The 16630-nt window shown below is 39.6% G+C and overlaps 1 protein-coding gene across 1 annotated transcript; it reads left to right on the forward strand.

Annotated features, from left to right (window-relative positions):
- The first annotated feature begins 8178 nt into the window (after positions 1-8178).
- On the forward strand, positions 8179-15822 carry RBP2 (retinol binding protein 2). Its single transcript, XM_027884365.1, has 4 exons — positions 8179-8290; positions 11006-11184; positions 13972-14073; positions 15555-15822. Exons 1-4 carry the CDS (start codon positions 8218-8220, stop codon positions 15606-15608), a joined length of 408 nt encoding a protein of 135 aa, XP_027740166.1. The 5' UTR covers positions 8179-8217; the 3' UTR covers positions 15609-15822.
- Positions 15823-16630: the final 808 nt, after the last annotated feature.

Below are 16630 nucleotides of genomic sequence, written 5' to 3' on the forward strand. Positions count from 1 at the left end.
GATCTTTTCACAATGAAAGTATTTTCTGAAATAACACTTTTTAAATCCTTTTCCTTTTCTTGAAAAGATAGCAAAACTACCTGCAGTTTCACCAAGGATTTCAAAAGTAGGTATTTCCACGTTAGAGATCAGTGCAGGCATGTTTCCTTGTCCTAATTAAATATCTAAACTCAATCTACTGTCTGCACTGCTAATGTGCTTGAAGGGGGTTCTGCGAGGTCCTGAGATCTCTACCTTGATATGAAAACTATTACAACACAAAGTTATGCACTGACAGAAAGCAAAGTTATGTCAATGTGCTGGGCAGATAAAAGGCAGGTCCCTCAGCAGTGTGGTCAGATCCTAATGAGGAGTATGTTATTGAGGGGAAGAGGAACAGTTTGGGGCTGTTTTTGATAAATCCAAACTCTCCGAGCACCCAGTTAGCCTCAGTCTATGGAGTCTGTGTTGAACAGACCCCATATGACAGGTTATAATCCTGAAGTGATGCCTTTGAAGGGTCAGCTGTGTCTGATTGCCACGCAGGAACGTAACCTTTACTCACCAGGGAAGGGTTTGTTGGTGAGCAGAGATACCAAATCAGCCTTCAAGGCCATGAGAGTTCCAAGGACTGGCAGGCACAGGCAATGTCACAGCTGCCTGTTGACAGGGCTCACACACCTTCCAACCACGCTGCACTTTGGCACTGGCACGGTTAGAACACGGTGCTGTTGGAGTCCTTAGGACTGCTGGCTGAAGATGTGGCTGTAATAGTCACAAGGAGGAAAAGGCATCGTTTTTCCACCCTCTTGTGCTGAATATTGGTCTAAAAGACATTTTTTCCTACATTAAAATGCCTGTTAGTTGCAATGCCTTGATAACAGAGCTAATTCAGGCAGCATCCTCTCCCCAGAAGGCTCATCTTTCACCTGGGAAGCAGTGGAGCACAATGCCCTGTAACTAAGACACTTTCTTTTCCCTGGCAGGGTTGTCCTTTACTAGAAACAAAGGCAACAATAAACATCATTCTCACAGACACAGAGCTCACTGCAACCACTTCTGTTTATGTTTGGCAAGTTAGAAAAAACTGCCCAGTTACCTGTATTTTCACAAGTAACACATTTCATTTCAGCAGCTATTCAGTAAAATTTCATTTCAGCACAGGACTGTGTCATGAAGGGAGGGTCCTCATGGTGAGTCAACACTGTAGGATAGCTATTATACTAATGATATAGTAAATAAAAATGTACTTTTACATACATCAATAAGGATTCTTTCTTTCTTTCTCTTCCTTTCTCTTTCTTTCTTTCCCTTCCTCCCTTCATTTCTTCCTTCCCTTATTAAACCCAGTTAGTATAAGAAAAAAACACTGATATAGTTCTCCAATTTTTAGGAAGCATTAAATGGAAATCTGTGAAAGTAACTTCCAAATGCTCTCTTGAAAGTAACTCTTCTGATCAATTGATTAATTTTATTTTAACACATAAACTAGAGAAACATATCATCATGAACATGACTGAATTTCTGGGGAATCCTTTCCTAATCTGAGATTTTATTTAGGCCTCGAGTCTTCAGTTTTCAATTATTTTAATCTTTTCTTTTACTCTTCTAGTGAAATACACTCTGCCATTCTGTGATATTATACATGTGGGTATCTACACATATACATTTTCCTCTAAAATGCACCATTTAAGAAACTTTACTTTCTGTTTTATCTTCTTCTATATTACATGTACTTTGTGCCTTCTACTGAAAACTGATATTACCATATTTATCAAGTCTTCATTTCAATTCAGATATCCACTGGCAATATCAATAAATCAAATATAAATGATCATTCCCCTTGCTTTGTGCGCATGTGCATCCAGTTCCTGAAACTGCTGGGTATCACTGCAGCTAAGAACAGATCCTGGCAGATGTCAGGGAGGAAACTTAACTTCAGCAATGTGGCCTGAATTATATTGCCTGGCCCACCACCAGTGATTCCCAAATTGACTGATTACACACATGCCTTAAGGGCCAGCTTGCAGTGTCAATGTTGCATTTTAGTAACGCAGAGTGTACCAACTCATTTAACTGCGTCAGACAATATCTGGATTTTTCAAGATACTTTAAAAAACAAAATTACTATAAATTTCCATCTTAAATGCTGTTTCTATCAAATAATTGCCAACTAACTCAGAGCCAGAAATGCACCACAAGGAGAGGCAGACATCTAAACACCCGTGTTATGACAACAAATGATTTTCTGGTAAGTTCCAGGGTGCACTGGAGAGCTGAACACTCTGGGTCTGTTCTCAACAAATGTGGGTAGAACGAAGCCAGAGCCTTTCCCACAGCAGGGGTATGTTGTGGAGCTGGAGATGCAGGCAGAAAGGAATAACCAAACAGCACTGGGAGAAGAGTAAATTCTCGAGATTTACAACACAGAGCATCCCTTAATCAACAGGAAATAGCGACTTCTGCCTGTGCCTCGGGAGATAGGAAACAGCACGGGATGATTGCAGGCAGTTACCAGGAAGGTTTTGCCCCCGGGTTACTTGTGATTTTTTTCAATCTGAAGCAGTAAAAACCTGATGTATGGCCAAAAGAAAGCATTCAGGAAATAGATGCACTCACTGGAGGAGTTTCCCTGGGACTGGGGGAACAGTTCTGTCACTGCTCCATGCTGGCAGCAGCACAGCGAAAGAAAACAGGCAGAATATTATTGTGGATTTTCATCAGTATGTCTGGACCCAACCTACAGTTCTTCTGGGACAGTGGTTTTTGGTCCTTCAGGTTATCTCAGGAATGGTTTTAGTCTTTTTCTTAAAGGCTACAGTGAATTCAAATTTGTGCACTAATTGCAATAGCTGATACTTTTTCTGTTTATCTGGATTATAGCACTTGAAGCAAAATCTTTCCATCATTGAATTAAACCACTTATAAGGTATGTGAAAACTTGAGGTCTAAGATATTTGAAATTATCCCTATAAAGTGTTCTTCAGATGAGGTAAAAAGGACTTTTTCTGTTTGACAAAACTGATTCTTTAAAATATTCTTCTAATGGATGAGACCCTGCATTAAAATGACATTTAGGCTTTTATGGTCAGGCAGTGGACCCACATTTGCTTACTTAAATTGTGCCTGTCATAGAAGTATCAAAGAAAAAAAACCCTCAGATTGCTTTCTATAGATTCTTTTAATTCAAAACCCATCCATCAGTATTCCAGTCCAATGTCTGAGTAATGCAACCTTTATCTGATGAAGATAAGAAGTGGCAGTTGCAATTACAAAACTTTGCCACAGAATAAATACAATTAAGTTATAGATTACAGTTACAGATATTAATGTGCAGCTCATGCAGGGAATTCAGATCCTGAAAAAAAAAAAATCTCTGAAGGGAAAATTTAAGCAGCCTTAAATTGACAAAGCATTTAAACTGGCTCCAGATTTCCCAGCCACATTAAAGTGAGCCCAGTCAGAAGGAGGAGTTTAGTGGAGAACATAAAGGGTTCTGCTCTAACTCGCTCTGTCCATTGGCTCCAAGACCTTCATGACCTTGGCCAAACCCTGTCACTCCCTAAGTTTTTCTGATTTCACAAAGACTAATGATTTTTGCCTGCTTCCTCAAAGCCTGGGTAAAGAGCATTGAATAAGTGCTCAGGAGAATTAAGGAACAAATAAATTCAGTAATCCCCATTTATTGTGAAAACCAAGATCAGCTTTATCCATTGGCTAATATATCTCTCTATATATGTATATATATGTATGTGTATATATATGTAATTTTTCATAATGTAAAGTACTTTAATAAAAGTGAGTTCTAAAGTCAGTAGGATCCACTGGATTATATTTTTAATATTATCAAGCTGAGTAATGTGATCACTAGTGACATTATGAAGTTTCTAAGAGCTAAGCCAAAGTCCTTAGGTAGAGACGAGGAAGGCTTCTAATTAATAAAAATCAGATGGAGTAAGACAGGAATGACTGGAGACAGCCAGTCACTGACTTAAAAAAAAAAAAAAAAAGGACAAAAATCCAATGGCTGAAAGCCAAGTATTTTCTTTCAAAGAGAGTGATTAAAAACATATTTTTGTGCATCTTTGTTTAAGCTGAAGGTAAACACAAAATGTGCTAAACTGCAAGCCCCGTGTGCTGGGTGCACTCCCTCACCCCACCACGGCGTTTGCAACCTGTCCCTACTGCTGAGTCAGCAAGGTGTAAGATGTTCCTGTGCTGAGCTAGAATGAAGGAATTCTCCCTTCTCTGAGGTGTCAACAAAAAGTTTGTTCCTGCAGATTTCTGTTTTGGCATGTTTAGCTAGGGACTGATGTCAAATGCTAAGTGTTTAGCCCACAGCTCTATGTACAGTCAGACTTCCAGTCCTGCTCTGGAGGGTCCAGGCCTGAACAAACAAACCAGCCCAGGAGTCAGAACCCAAAACTCCAGCTGCAAGGCACTGGTGTGGGCTGGCTCATCCTGCCTCTGACCCAGCTGGAGAGCTCAGCAGTCAAGGATATCCGAGGGAGTTTAGTGCCAATTGACACTGGGGGAGGGCACCAACAAGGGGGCCACCAAACCCTGTTTGCTGAGCTCATTTAGCAAATCGCACCTTTCGATTCTGTCCCTCTCCTGCTGCTCCTGTCACTTCTTGCTAAAGGCTCTGCCCAGCGGATCATTACTGTCTGCACCCAGCTGAACCCCCAAGGCCTCCAACACGCTGACAGGAAGGGTCTTGCCTCCTTCCAGGGTACTTTTAGTTTCCACAGTGTGACTCCTCATGTTTGTGCAGAACAGAGCCCCAAGCCTGGTGAGGCAGCACCTCTGACAGCTTCTGCAGTAGCAGCCATCACTGAATACGTTTCAAGTGATTAATTTTCTTAAAAATACGAATAAACCCACTGAGTGCACATGTGCTAGCAAGTTAAAAATAATAATAGGTGTCTGTGTGACCATGCTGCTTCTGTCTGGATCCTTCAGGGGAATTCAGTTGCTAAGAACAACTTCCACAGCTTGCCATATTTCTATGTGTTAAACAACAACCAAATAACTGTAGGCAAAAGTCCCAGCTGTCAAGCATGAGGAGTGAAGGGGCTGGCTGGGGGAGTACAAAGCATTTTTCTCCTGTGTTATATATGCATATTGGATAATCTAAAAGGAAAATGAAATGAGGCAAGGACAGAGTGGGAAGCATGTTAGTGTCTCTCCAAAATACCGTGCCCAAAAGTTTACAGGAAAAGTTCTGTTTGACCTGGTCCTTCTGTGCTTGATGTGGTGCTCCCAACAGAGCTTTACAGAGGAACCTTTCCAAGGAGAATGCACCACCAGCTCTTTCAGGCAGCAAGAAAGGCTGAGTTTTGTTTAGCTCCCTGGATAAAATTCTGGGCAGGTCTCAGGCATAGTGAGAAGAACTGGAGGCAAGAGTTAGAAGTAGCATCCCTGAGTGCTGATTCATTCCACAGAAACAGAATTTGGGCCTCACTTTTCAGTCTTGTCAGGCTAGACTCTTCCTATGAGATTATTTTTTTCAATACTCTCTTTGTTTTTTCACACACAGATAAAGACTGAAAAAGTTATTTAGGCTTTTAGCAAAACTAATTTGATTTCTCGTGATTTGCTTTATTTCCAAGGTCTCCCTATTCAGCCATAAAACTTATGCCTGTGTTGACACCTGACACAAAAACATCTGAGCTCAGAACTTTGGGGTTTAACATACATGTTGGAAACCATGGAAAAGACACCTCCCTCTCCCCACCGCTGGGATTCAACACATGATGCACGTGGCATCCCTGGTGGTCTTGCAAGAAAAGGATGCTGAGAACAAAACAGTCACAACAATCAGGAGAAGGCACCTTATCTTCATTTCCCCAAACGTAGACTTGTCCCACAGGAAGGAAACATTCCTTTGCCATTTTGAAAGTTTGTCTCTATGTCTACAGCACTAAACAGTAAATACAGAGCACACTGAATGATTTCTAAGGTTTCAAGTGAACAATTAGTCAAAATGTTAAAGCTGAAATGTGATGAGAGGCAGGTTAGCATAACTAGTAAGGCACAGAACCAAGATTTGCAATTATCCACCTAGTGTGGATAATTGACACAAAGAATTGTTTTCAGAGTATCCAAACTGTGTCTTGGCACCACATGATTTAGGCAGGTGTTTATTTGTGCTAGAGGTTTTACTGTCTACCAAGATACTGATTCTTAAACTGAAAATTCTCTTTATGAACCTTGACACAACATGCTTTTAAAGCTCCTGAAGCAGCACAGAACTCTGTCAAGTCTGTATTTCATTTTCAGTATTTCAGTTTTATTAATTCCCTATTTAGCCAGTTCTTTGATTGGTTAAACTTTGTATCTGTAAACCTCTTAGCTGTATATTTACCTGAAAAGGCTCAAAATGCTGCTTTAGTCTACTGAATAAACGTGTGCTTAGAAAATATACACATTGGGGAAAAATAAAAAAAAAAAAAGGGGATGAATATAATCAAAACATCATGGGGAAAACCTGTACAATTATGTGTGTATGCTGTTAATTAATGATGGTGTTTTATGCAAAGGATGTACTCATCTCATAATTGACTTTGTCTGAACATGCCTGGCTCTGCAATCTACAGCAATTAGACCCTCTGTTACTTTATTGTTGTTAATGGCCATTAATTGGTGATCATCATATGGCGCAGCTTCAGTGTCCTCCACATCCTACCAAAATGACTGTTACACAGGAAGCAAACTGCATCAGAGCTGAAATCAATGAGCACACAAAATCTCTCCCCAGGAGATTCCAGCAAATGCTCTGATTTTTGGAGGGGATTGTGTTTGATTTGACATTCAGTCTGATTTACTCCTCATGAATCCACCTCTTGGCATCTGAAGATATAAAGTAAAACACCGGCTACCTGCTTAGAAACTGCACATCATTGTTTCAGTATCCTGAAGGAGAGGAGAACACTGGACAGTGTGATAAGGTAAAGATTATTATGCATGTGCATGAGTTAAGGCATTTTAAGAACTCATCTCCCAGAAACTCTCAAATTTCTTCAGTTTTTTGGTGAGTTTGGGGTGTGTTTTTTTTAAATCCCTACATAAATTTTCAGCAATTGGGGTATTTTACATTAAATTTTAACAAAGTGAAGGCAATAGAAGAGACATTATAAGATCAGTAACTATTCAATTTTGTTATTTCTGAGTTAGAGTTCTAGACCTTATTACTTTTTCTAGTAAATTTTTTAACAAGGTACCCATAAAATGAAAAAAAAAAAAAAAGGAATAAAGAGGAGGGAAAGAAAGGCAAGGAGTTTAAGGAGTTTTTGACTGCTGATCATTTCAATTACTCTCTCTGTACAGCCATCCCTAAGTTCTCTTGACAGATTAAAGCCACATAATGTAAAACCTTATCTTATATTAATTTGCCTTTAGTACTTACTTTAAATTCCAATAAAGTTTGACTGCACATTCAAATTCTCCATTCAGACACATTCTGAACGTGCTTATTTGCACAACTGAAATCTGGGGTTTTGTCCACAACAGTGTAATGCCAGTGGATGAAAAACACCTTTCTAACGCAAACTGCCACGTTCAGGAGTAATTAAAAATCCTTCTTAGGGCACACTTGATAGTAATGATGATAGAATTTTATTTACATTTGATAAACTTGCTGTTAAACTAAAACAAAAATATCGAAGTGCGGTTGGTATAAGGACAGCTATTTGAACATAGATACTTCGAAAATCAAAGGAAAACAAAGATATTTTCATCAGGAATATTCCCTTTTCTGTCCTGCCTTACATTTTTTTGCACATTCAAGACTTGCAGAAATTTCAAATGGGAGTTCTGGGCGAGACAATTCTGTAAAACTCTCTCTTCACAGAGAACAGGGACACACAGAAAGGAACTGAAAAAGAGAATTCACCTTGGAAACTTTGTCTGGGTTGTACAGTTTGACACCGTGTTCAATGTATTTCAAAGGTATCCCATAATAGCTTGTCATTCTTTACAAAGGTCACTGTAAAATCATATCCTGTATTACTCCAGCTCTCTGAAGGTGTTCCTGGTCTGCCAGCTGTTCAAGTGAACTTTGCTAATGAAGGCAAAGTTTCCAGGGTTATCACTCTGCCCCTTACACTGTATTATCTAGAAAACCATAAACCTTATTAAGAAAAAAAAGATATGAAAAGCTTTATAAAACATTCTCTGAGCAGCCCCTGTTTCCAGCTTCCCCTCCTGAGCTGAAGGTGGTTTGAAGCCCTTGCCACCATGCCTGCTGATTACAATGGGACGTGGGAGATGGAAAGCAATGAAAACTTTGAAGGCTACATGGTTGCTTTAGGTGAGTGACAAAATATTAACTACACAGAGATAAGGGAATGTGTTTTCAATTACAAGTAAAATCCTTCTCAAAATTAATGAGATTATTTCTGTAATGGGTGTTGTGGCAGGAGGGTTTCTGCCAATCAAGTAAAAATCAACAAATTGTAATGGACTTATAGAAGTCCATTACTTTATATATATAAAGCAAGAGAAGATTTGTATTCAAACATATTATTCTTCATTTAGATAAATGAAAAAACAGATACAGATGGGGGGAAAAAAAATCCAAAACAACGGGCTTTCAGATATAGGAACACTTTTTTATTCCTGGTAAATACTTGCTGTAACAGAGAAGCGACAGCCTAGCTAGCTCTGCTAAAGAGGAATAGGATATTCTATATCACTAAAGCAACAATAATGCTAATACCTAATTAGTGCTTTGAACTAATAAAATTATATGTTACATAAACGAAAAATGTGATGCTTTAAGTGATTTTGTACTAGCTTTACTCTTAGCAAAGAAACTTAACCCTAATTGATTTATCTGTTCAGATTGAAAGAGAAGGAATACACATAAATATGTACAAATAAACTCTCATCATAATTCACCAACAATTAAAAATATTTATAATTTCCTCAAAACTTCAACTCTCTTAAGAGAGAAAGGCAGTCTTCTCTATTTGTAGTTTTTGGCTTTGCATTTATGGAAAAAGATTCATAACTTTAGGGCCACCTGTAGATAATATACACAGACACTAGTGAGGTTTTAAAAAATAAGAATGCTTAAGCCAATACCATGAATTTCAGGAGATGGATACCCACTAACTGAAGTGATTTGCATGCTGGGGTTTGGCAGCTAGTTAAGCATGAAGAATAATTGCTGGGTTTTGTGCAACTGAAATGTGATTTCAGCTTTAAACAATGGGCCTGCTGATCTGGCTGATGCTTAGGACAACTTCCAGTTGTCACAAATTGACTGTTCCAGGCCATCTTCATCTCACTCAGGCTCCTCTCCCTGCCTGCCTTGGCTTCTGGTCTTACCTACAGCTCCTGCCTCTGGCCCAGCTCTCTCTGCTTTGGCTCTGCCTCAGTCCTGGCTCAGTCCTTTGCTCCAAGGCCTGACCTCGGGTGTGGGGTGTCACAAAAAGCACCAAGCCATGATGGGCATGTTGCTCCAGTCCTGCCTTGCTCTGCAGCGATGAGTGTAATTGTATTTACTAACTTGGTTGGTAACTCTCAGTTATGTGGATGTAGCCTCTCACAAGTCCACCAGGTTTGTTTGTGTACACATACACTGTAAGTGTCATTAATTGAAAACTGCCAATAGATTAGCACAAACACCCACCACCAAAACCAACACAAAGATACATATGCTACAGGTGATTCTCAGAACGAAAAGAAATTACAGGGAAAGGGTGAAAAGATATTCTTCTGCTCTGTTTCCCACAATTTTGCACAGATTTGGTATTTTAAGTATGAAAGCACTCAGGTTCAAAGCACGCTGAAGTTTTGGGTTTTCTTTTAAAAATTCATCCATCCTTTTAATTAATGCACACATATTTCCATACTTTAATTAAAGAATACTTTTGTCCTGTAAGTCAGGAACTTTGGTTTTATCATAAACATGTTACGAAGTATTTTAATCTACTATAATTGAACAATATATCATTTTTATTGCTTGTATTGTTCAAAATGCAGTTATGAAAACCATGCTTTAATAAAACCTCCCCTAATTTTCTCCAGGAGCTACAAGACTAATATATTAGTCAGAAATAGCATTTCTTTAGAGGTCTCGACATTTTTTTCCTTCAGAGAGAACTAAATTTTATGTTGTCTGCCTATAAATCAGAGCCAGAGATACCTTTAATCCACCAACAGCAGATAAAATATACCCAAGAAGTCTTGAATATAAACACCCAACAAGAACATTATTCCCTGTGTTAAAAAGTCGCATTTTTTTCAAGCCAATCCTCTTACTCAACTTTATTAGTACTTCACGAGTAGTCTAATGAATCTACCAGAAGCAAAAAGGCTCCTGTAGGATGTGGCATTGCTGAGCTGACAGTAATGAACTCCCATGCAAAACCACTAAAGGGTGGCTGGCAAACCAAACCCATTATTCAAGCTCTTGCAGCAGCATTTGAGATGATTCCATTTGCATAGAGCACCGTCATAGGATTCCCTGCCAGCTGGGGAGAAATATTTATTGCAGCTGGTAATGCTGCTGGCACTGGGTGGATTGGCTGGGGCAAACTGTCATCACGGTAATCCACATCCTGCCTTTGGTGACTTCCAACGCTTCCCACCGCAGGCAGTTGTTTACACTGGAATGTTCGTCTTCATCGCCGACAAAATAGGGATGTTCAGGAGATCAGAACTGCATGACATGTTCCCAGAATATCAAACAGGAACTGTGAAATGCTCTACATGCATACTTTTTGGACTTCTGACTTTGAATTTGTCTCCTTTTAAACTGCAATTTATTTCTGTGTCCACAATAATAATGGGTGTCAGGCTTTTATTTAATTGTTTCTTTTTCTTTTATTAGTATATATTTCATTATTTCAGATTAATTAATTAACCTCTTTTATACTCCCACAGACTGTAGGTTCATTCCACATTATTTTTTTAGTGTATAAATATATGCTCTGGGTTAGGTTTGGGTTTTTTTTTTATTTTTGGTATCAAATACTGGAATTTTCATTGTGATACTCTCTTTTCTGGTTTTTGACAGGTATTGATTTTGCAACTCGTAAGATTGCAAAACACTTGAAACAAACAAAGGAGATTACTCAAAATGGAGATAATTTTAAAACAAAAACACTCAGCACTTTCAGAAACTATGATCTGGATTACACAGTGGGAGTGGAGTTTGAAGAACACACCAAAGGACTGGATAACAGAGTGGTAAAGGTAAAAAAATCTGGTACCCGAGTCAGCACTTTCAAAAATCAGCTGAATGCATTAAATAAAAGCCCAATATTTTACAAACATCAGAGGATTTTTATAAAGCAGAAATAATTTGCATCTTGAGACAGTTTCCTGCCACAAGGATTTATTAGAAATGTGAATCAGGATGGTTCCTCAGACTCATGAGGACGATCATTAATTGCATGTTTTTCTAGTAAGGAATTTTTCCAGCTTTTCCATGATATGTATTTAGTGAGTAGAAAAACTTATTTTTACCTATGTATCCTCTTTTATGAAACTTTACCTTCATCTCTGTGAATTTAGGAGTGTTTCTATGTCAACATAAATTTTCAGTTTGCAATGGTTGTGTTTGCAGTGTATTTTTAATGTGAGCCTGATCAGCCTCCGCTGGGCAGTTTAACAGTCAGACACTGTTAAAAATAAACCTGCACTTGGCTCTGAACCTTAAGGGAGCTTCAGGAAGGGGCAAGAAAGAACTGTGAGTCAGAGGTGCCAGTGATCCAGGTGGCAGGGCTGCTGGCAGGGGGCAAGGAGGCCCAGCCATGGATGCTCTAACACCTTTTGGATTATTGGAGTAACCTGAGCTCAGAATTCCCCCCGGAGTCTGTGGGGATCCTTTCAGACACACAGGTTTGGATCAAGGGTCATGTTGTGCTTTAGCCCCTTCCCTCCCTCCTGTGGCAGAGTCAGTGAGGCTGTTCCTGAGGGGCCTTCAGACCAGGCTCTAGCAGAGAGCAAAGGAACACATTTGAGAATTGATTCATTTACTGAATTCAGCTTCATGTTTCTTTATCAGCACCGCTGTGGTTTTGCTCTCTTCTCACCCCTGAAATAATTAAGCAAGATTTTCAAAGCTAGAAAGCCCAGCAGATCTTAAATTTCCATTGCCTGTCCCCTTCAGAGCCTTGCTAATGCTGCATCACCTGCCTCCTCCTGTCACCATTCACTGTATCCACCTGCATCCCTTTTGCCAATTCCCACAGTCCTGCTCTGCCACTCAGCTCTCAGTTGCCAAACTCTGGGAAGCTGAGATCAAAGGTCCATGTCAACAAGACCTGTTTTTCTTTTGGCAATTGCCACAGGAGATTGGCAGCATAAAGGACGTGTTTACATTTGAACTCACATCATCCTTCACTGGAGAGGCACAAATTTAACACAAGACACTGTTTATTCACCACGGATCACTTTTCATCCTCAAACTAACTTTGTGCAGTGTAATTCCTAGGACTTCTGCCGAATTATTTCTCATTGACAGCGCTGCAAGCCATCAAATAATAAAACCCAATTTTTTCCCACTATCCTGAATATCTCTGTATTGAAATTTTCTTCCTATCTCTTTCTCCAGTGAGCACTGGGTGGGCCATATTCCTGGGACAAAGTCTATGCTTTAAAAAATTGCTCCCACATCTCTTTAGGTCAGTTGAAGGCATTATGAAGGATCTAAGGACTCATTAGATGCATCACTCCTTAAATCCATCAACTAGCAATTCCTCTAGTGCTCTTCACCACTACCAAAGCCTTGCCTTTCTCTGCAAAATCTTTTCAAAATCTTTGGCCTAACATTTTTTTCTAAACAAATTATATTATTTCTTTCTAATGAGAAGAGAAGCATAAAGGAAGCATGCCATGCCATTATTCTCTGGACTGCTGTAAAAGAATGCTCTGGTCATTTTATTAACTAAACAATGCCACAAACATATTAAAGTTAGATGAAGGTAATAAAATTGGTAGGCAACATTTAAATGTAAAGAGGGCATGGGTAATTTAAAGAGCATGTAGCTTGAAAATTCCGTAAATAAAAAAGAAATTAACTGAAATGGAATGAGTTTTGTCTCATTAATAGAAAGCTCCCTCATAAGAGAAATAAATTATCCAGTGCTGAGCTAGAAAATGATTAAGCTCTCAATACACTTGGAGCTTTATAATAACTGAACTTACACGGACTGTAACTGGTCCCTAAAAAGGATTTGTCTGATCCATGGTTAAATATGCCCACAAAGTGCAATGGTTCAAACCTAGAACAGTTCAAACAAAGTTGCTGTGAATGTACCCCAGCACATCTGTAGAGAACTTGTCCTTACTGACAAAGTTATTCTGCTCCTGGACAAGAATCAGCACCCCCAATACCCTTTCTACCGGTGATAGACTCTGAATCACACCAATCATCAAATGGTTGAGGATGGAAGGGACCTCTTGAGATCACCTTGTCCAATCCCTCTGCTCAAGTAGGGTCAGCTACAGCACATTGTGCAGATTATGATCACACCTCTTTAAATGTCTTCATGAAAGTGCATGAAAATATATAAAAACTATATTGTATGAGATGATAGCAACATCCACTTCCTCTTGTTACTTGATGCAGACCTAGAAAAGGTGTTAGCCCTGCACTAGTTGGTATAAGCCCCAGGTCTTCACCCATCTTCTAATGGCTTTAAACAGCAAGAAAAAAAATATAATGTGCATATATTGCACAATTATCTGTTAACTCACCCAGATGCACTGGTTGGTGTGAACACTTGATATTTGTGGATGTGAAGAAACACACGGACATGAAAACAAAGCACTGCAAAAGCTTCCCTTCAAAATGCTGTTGGCATCCTGAATGCATTGAGGTTTTGGTAAAAGGCATTTGTGTTCTTTTAGGAGGAAGATGGGGAATGATAGAAAGCAGTGGTGTAATTGTGTATTTACATCCTTTGATTGAACTTATTTTCATGTATTCCTTAACTTCTCATTAACATACCTGCGTTAATTATCTGATTCATGCAGACACTGGTGACCTGGGATGGTGACAAACTGGTCTGTGTGCAGAAAGGCGAAAAGAACAACAGGGGCTGGAAGCACTGGATTGAAGGAGACATTCTGCACCTGGTAAGGGCTGTCATGCAGATACATGGCACATCTCTGAGGGTGCAACACACTCAGCTTTTCCATTTCAAAGGATCCTTTTTCGAGCTAGAAAGGTCTTTGTTTAGACAGTTCTGATCTCTGAACTCTAAGGAAATTACCCTTAGGTAATAGGAATGCTCAATTTCTTTCCACCTGCTCCCAATTAAGTCATAACCCTGCAGTGGGTTTTTGCTCCAGTCCACTGCCCTCCAGCCATTAACTCTCCCTGTTACAGAGCAGAAGAGGGGAGTCCAAGAGAGGCTTGAAGAACCTGTGCAGGAAATAAGCAGCCAGTGAAGTCCAGAAAGATTTCAAAATAATAGAATCATAGAATTATTAAGGTTGGAAAAGACTTCCAAAAGCATCAAATCCAAGCTTTGACTGAATACCACCGTGCCCACTAAACCACACCATGAAGTGCCACATCTACTCATGTTTTTGAACATTTCACACAATGATAATGATTCCAGAGTGTCCTGGGAGAGCAATCAGGAAATGGGCATGATAGTGTTGGATGGCACAATGGGTGGGTGGAGAAAGATTGTGGAGGAGATCTTATTGTTCCCTCCCATGATTTGCACCCAGACATCTGCTCCTTCACATGTCTCCTCTGTGCACAGCTGGTGTGGCAAACCACAGTGGCTCAGGTCTGTACCCCTCAAAGGTCAAAGCTATGACCTAAAACCCATGATCTGCCACCAAACTAAAAGTCAACTGCCCAGGGACTTCAAACCTGTTTTAACACATCCTCAAAAGCTGACCTAACAAAGGTTCTATGTGATGGAACCACGAGTGAGGCTCAGATTGGTGGAAACAGAGGGGCCAAGTAGATCCTTACAAGAGTCTTGAGAAACTGTATTGCAGTTTTAGCTCACTGCTGGCCAAAAAGCCAGCTCCAGCTCCCTCCAAATCCTGTTTGCACAGGAATGCTGGCTGGTCAGACTAACCAAACTGACTACACTGCAGTGAGCAGCTGTGCCAAACTTTAAGGAGTCAGCTGCAACACTGGGCAAAAATGGTGTATTGTTCTGGCCCCCCAGAAATGCCTGGGCATTCCTCTGAAGAAAATCATCTTGTTAAAGAATTCCTTCTTTTTTTTTTTTTTTTTTAAATTTCCTTGTTTTATTGCTTCTCATGAATTACAAGGTAACGTGAATTATAAACTAGTACAGTATGTTGTTTTAATAACAGAGCATGAAAAGCTTTGCATTAAAGCACAATTTTTATGCATTTTTCATGTCTATTCTTCTTTGAGTTCAATTCAAGTGTCAAAAACTAATTACTGCAACATGAGGTGCATGCCTGCTGTTTGGTTACATATAGTACACTATTCTTTCTGTTCTCTTTTTCATAAGCATAAGTTTTTTATGGGGCTCAGTTGTAGTAATTTCTGGTGGGATCTGCTGTGTATGCAAAATATAACTTCTACCACTATGTATTTACTCATTGTTTTAATACTGTAGGAATTGACATGTGAAGACCAGGTGTGCCATCAGACATTCAGGAAGAAGAAATAAAACTGAGCAGAAAGCTGCCCAGATCTTCCTCACACTGTTCTGCTGTTCTGTTTTGTCTGAGAGAAGAACGAAGCCAGATTTTCACTTCTTTGACACTGCTGTGTGAATACATTTTGTTCTTGTTTATGGAAACAAACACATTTTATAGAAATAACATCAAACAGTTACAAACCTCATAAATTCCTTTGCCTTTCAGTCTGGAGGTAAATAAAAGTAATTGTCTTTCAAATACTGCTTCCCTACGTCTTTATAATCATTTCCAGAGGAACGTCCTTTAGCAACAAGGCTGAAAATTAACAGTCACGATTATCTCAACCACAGTCTATCTCTCCATAGTGCTGGATTATCATAATATATCTGGATGACTGAGTAAAATTGGACATTCACTGGACTGTTTCTATTTAGTTTAGTCCTGGATCACTAAGTCCACAGTTTCAGGTACCAGAATGGCTCACTGAGCACGATCCATGGCCTTTCACAAGATGTTCCCTTGAACGTGGCCCACGTCTATAGTAGTTATCACCTGATAAATGTCTCATGGCTGTTGGGAAATGCTGCAGCTCCTTAATATGGTGATCAGTGGCAAAGCTGTAACCTCCAGTTAGAACTGGCATCCTATTAAAAATCCCAGTGGAGAAATCTGCTGTTTGAAGCAAACTCTACATTTCACAATTGCTCCATGGTGTGACAACTGAGGCACACACTCAGGATGTAAGAGGAAAACTTCAGAGCATGCCCAGTCTGCATGAACCCTGTGCACAAAGAGCACGCAGCTTGCTGCAATCTTCACCTTGTACCTACCTTTCACAGACTTCAAAAAGAAAAGTCATTTCCATGCAACTCTACTCAGTTTTATTCTGGGTTTTTCAAAAGAATTCGTGTTCTTTGCTAAAGGCAAGTTCAAGTTAACCATGGCTGATGAGTACTCCTTCAGTACATGACCTGAAATTATTCGGCAAAATGTGTGTGCACTTTCCACGGAACTGAAGAAGAGCTGGTATGCCCAAAAGCTCATCTGCTTG

The sequence above is a fragment of the Empidonax traillii genome, unplaced genomic scaffold (genome assembly GCF_003031625.1).
Source record: "Empidonax traillii isolate 1590-97213 ecotype Southwest subspecies unplaced genomic scaffold, ASM303162v1 scaffold143:size1492093, whole genome shotgun sequence".
In the NCBI taxonomy this organism is placed as follows: domain Eukaryota; kingdom Metazoa; phylum Chordata; class Aves; order Passeriformes; family Tyrannidae; genus Empidonax; species Empidonax traillii.

Excerpts from the sequence above, each read along its gene's own strand:
- RBP2 (XM_027884365.1), top strand. The coding sequence starts at position 8,218 with ATGCCTGCTGATTACAATGGGACGTGGGAGATGGAAAGCAATGAAAAC. Across the intron at positions 11,185-13,971 it reads TGGATAACAGAGTGGTAAAG|ACACTGGTGACCTGGGATGG; the intron begins GTAAAAAAATCT and ends TGATTCATGCAG. Across the intron at positions 14,074-15,554 it reads AAGGAGACATTCTGCACCTG|GAATTGACATGTGAAGACCA; the intron begins GTAAGGGCTGTC and ends TTAATACTGTAG.